This window comes from Phytophthora parasitica, assembly GCF_000247585.1.
Source record: "Phytophthora parasitica INRA-310 unplaced genomic scaffold supercont2.58, whole genome shotgun sequence".
In the NCBI taxonomy this organism is placed as follows: domain Eukaryota; phylum Oomycota; class Peronosporomycetes; order Peronosporales; family Peronosporaceae; genus Phytophthora; species Phytophthora nicotianae.
Window position 1 is genome coordinate 376,945 of NW_008649044.1, and position 1,851 is coordinate 378,795.

General features: G+C 47.0%; 1 protein-coding gene across 1 annotated transcript; it reads right to left on the reverse strand.

Moving 5' to 3' along the window:
- Positions 1 to 847: 847 nt before the first annotated feature.
- Positions 848 to 1,759, reverse strand: PPTG_16632 (hypothetical protein; the record flags this gene model as incomplete). Its single annotated transcript, XM_008914218.1, has 1 exon — positions 848 to 1,759. A coding segment is annotated over one exon (912 nt), but the record flags the coding sequence as incomplete, so codon positions are not given.
- Positions 1,760 to 1,851: the final 92 nt, after the last annotated feature.

Sequence of the window (1,851 nt, forward strand, 5' to 3'; positions counted from 1 at the left end):
GTTGGTGTCTAAGCTCCCTGACGCAAAATCATGGCAAGACTACGTGACCCAATACTGGACATCAAATCCTGAGTGCCATCAGTATCGAGCCGGTGTGAATATGCTCCCCCATGAGCGCAAAATACACCGCTCGCGCTTGTCCAGGATGAAGATCATCGCTGAGTTTGTTCAGGCAAGGTTTGATGGGGATATGGATCGCTTTGAAACCGAGTTTAGCTGTCTGATATCAGGCGATATGCCAGTTAACAAATCCTCGCGGCGATCCGAGCTCAGAAGCGTAAGTAATTTGGATACGTCATATGTATTTGTCGTCCCCAACTGTACTGTAGGTCGTTCTCGAGTGTACTCGCTGCCACCCCCAGGTGTACTGTACGTCGTCCCCAAATGTACAGAATGTCGTTCCCAACTGTATCTTTAACTGTACTTAATGTCGTTCCCAACTGTTCTACCGTTCCGAATTGTACTCTTGTCGGTCCCAACCGTACTCTACGTCTGTCCAAATTATACTCAAACTGTAAGTTAAGTCGACCCCAAATGTACTTTAAGTCGTCACCAATTGTACTTTACGTGTACTCTATACCGCAATCCACCCCAATTGTACTATGTGTCGACCCCAATTGTACTTTGTGTCGACCCCAATTGTACTTGTACCACCCCAATTATACTATATTCGACTACAATTGTACTTTGTGTCGATCCCAATTGTATTATGTATCATGTCTCTGTTGTATCCCCGTATACTCAATATTTACGTGACGATAAACAAATTAAAGCTACAATCAATTTCATCCAAAACATGTATATTTTTCGTTTATGCATCTTTTCCTAGTTTTTGCTTCGACACTGCCTATTCTTCACCTGGAGTATAGTCGTCGTCCGAGCCATCCTCCTCGCTGTTGAAATCGATCTCGTGGTACTCACCATCGCTGATCATAACTACTTCTTCCGCGTTGTGATCTGGGCCGTTTTCCCCAAGATCTTGCTCATCCCCTTCGTTCTCGAACGCATTGTCGACGATCACATCGCCTCCGCTATTGTCTCCACTTTCACTGTCGTAGAAATCATCAACGGGAAATGGAAACTCGTACGCAGGGCACTTGAGTTCGCCCAAGGCTGTCAAGCCGTAGAACTGTGCATTGTAGTCCACGAGACAACGATAATCAAACTGGTGATCACACTGAGGGCCTTCCAAAACAAAACCGGTGGTTGCATCACCGCAGACGCGGCACTTCGGGGGAGGTGGAACGTGCTTAACGATGATCGCCTCTCCGTCTTCAACATCAAGCTCGACAAGCGTCCGACAGTTTCCACATCTTGGGTCGTGCTCCATGCTCTGGATTATGCACGTTCGGTGGTACGGCTGTCTACAGCGGTCACTTCTGCATACCCATATGTCGGTATCGTCGTCATCAAATGGGCATAGACAAATACGACATTCAGTCACGCCCTCTCCTGGGTGTCGATTCGTTATGGGCTTGTCGTCCGTTGCATCGTTTCTCGACGTGTCCTCAACAGCAGTTTCGGCAGGGGGTGCTTCTTCAACATTATTCTGGCCTCCCAAGTCCAAATCGTTCCATTGAAAATCAGCGTACTCCACGAGAAACTCCCATGGATCCTGATCACGGTCGCGTATGATTTCGCTGGCGATCAGAGCATGTGATTCGTCATCACTGACTTGTAGCAGTCGCTCCAACAGTTCTGGCTCTTCAACTTGTCCTGGCCTTGCGCTATTGCTTCCCTCAATAGTTTTACGCGTATCCTAAATAACAAACTACGAACTGAAGCTGGCATTTATGTGAAAACAAATCTCGCAGTAAAGCATAATGACTTCAATTGGAAATAGGGACGTCT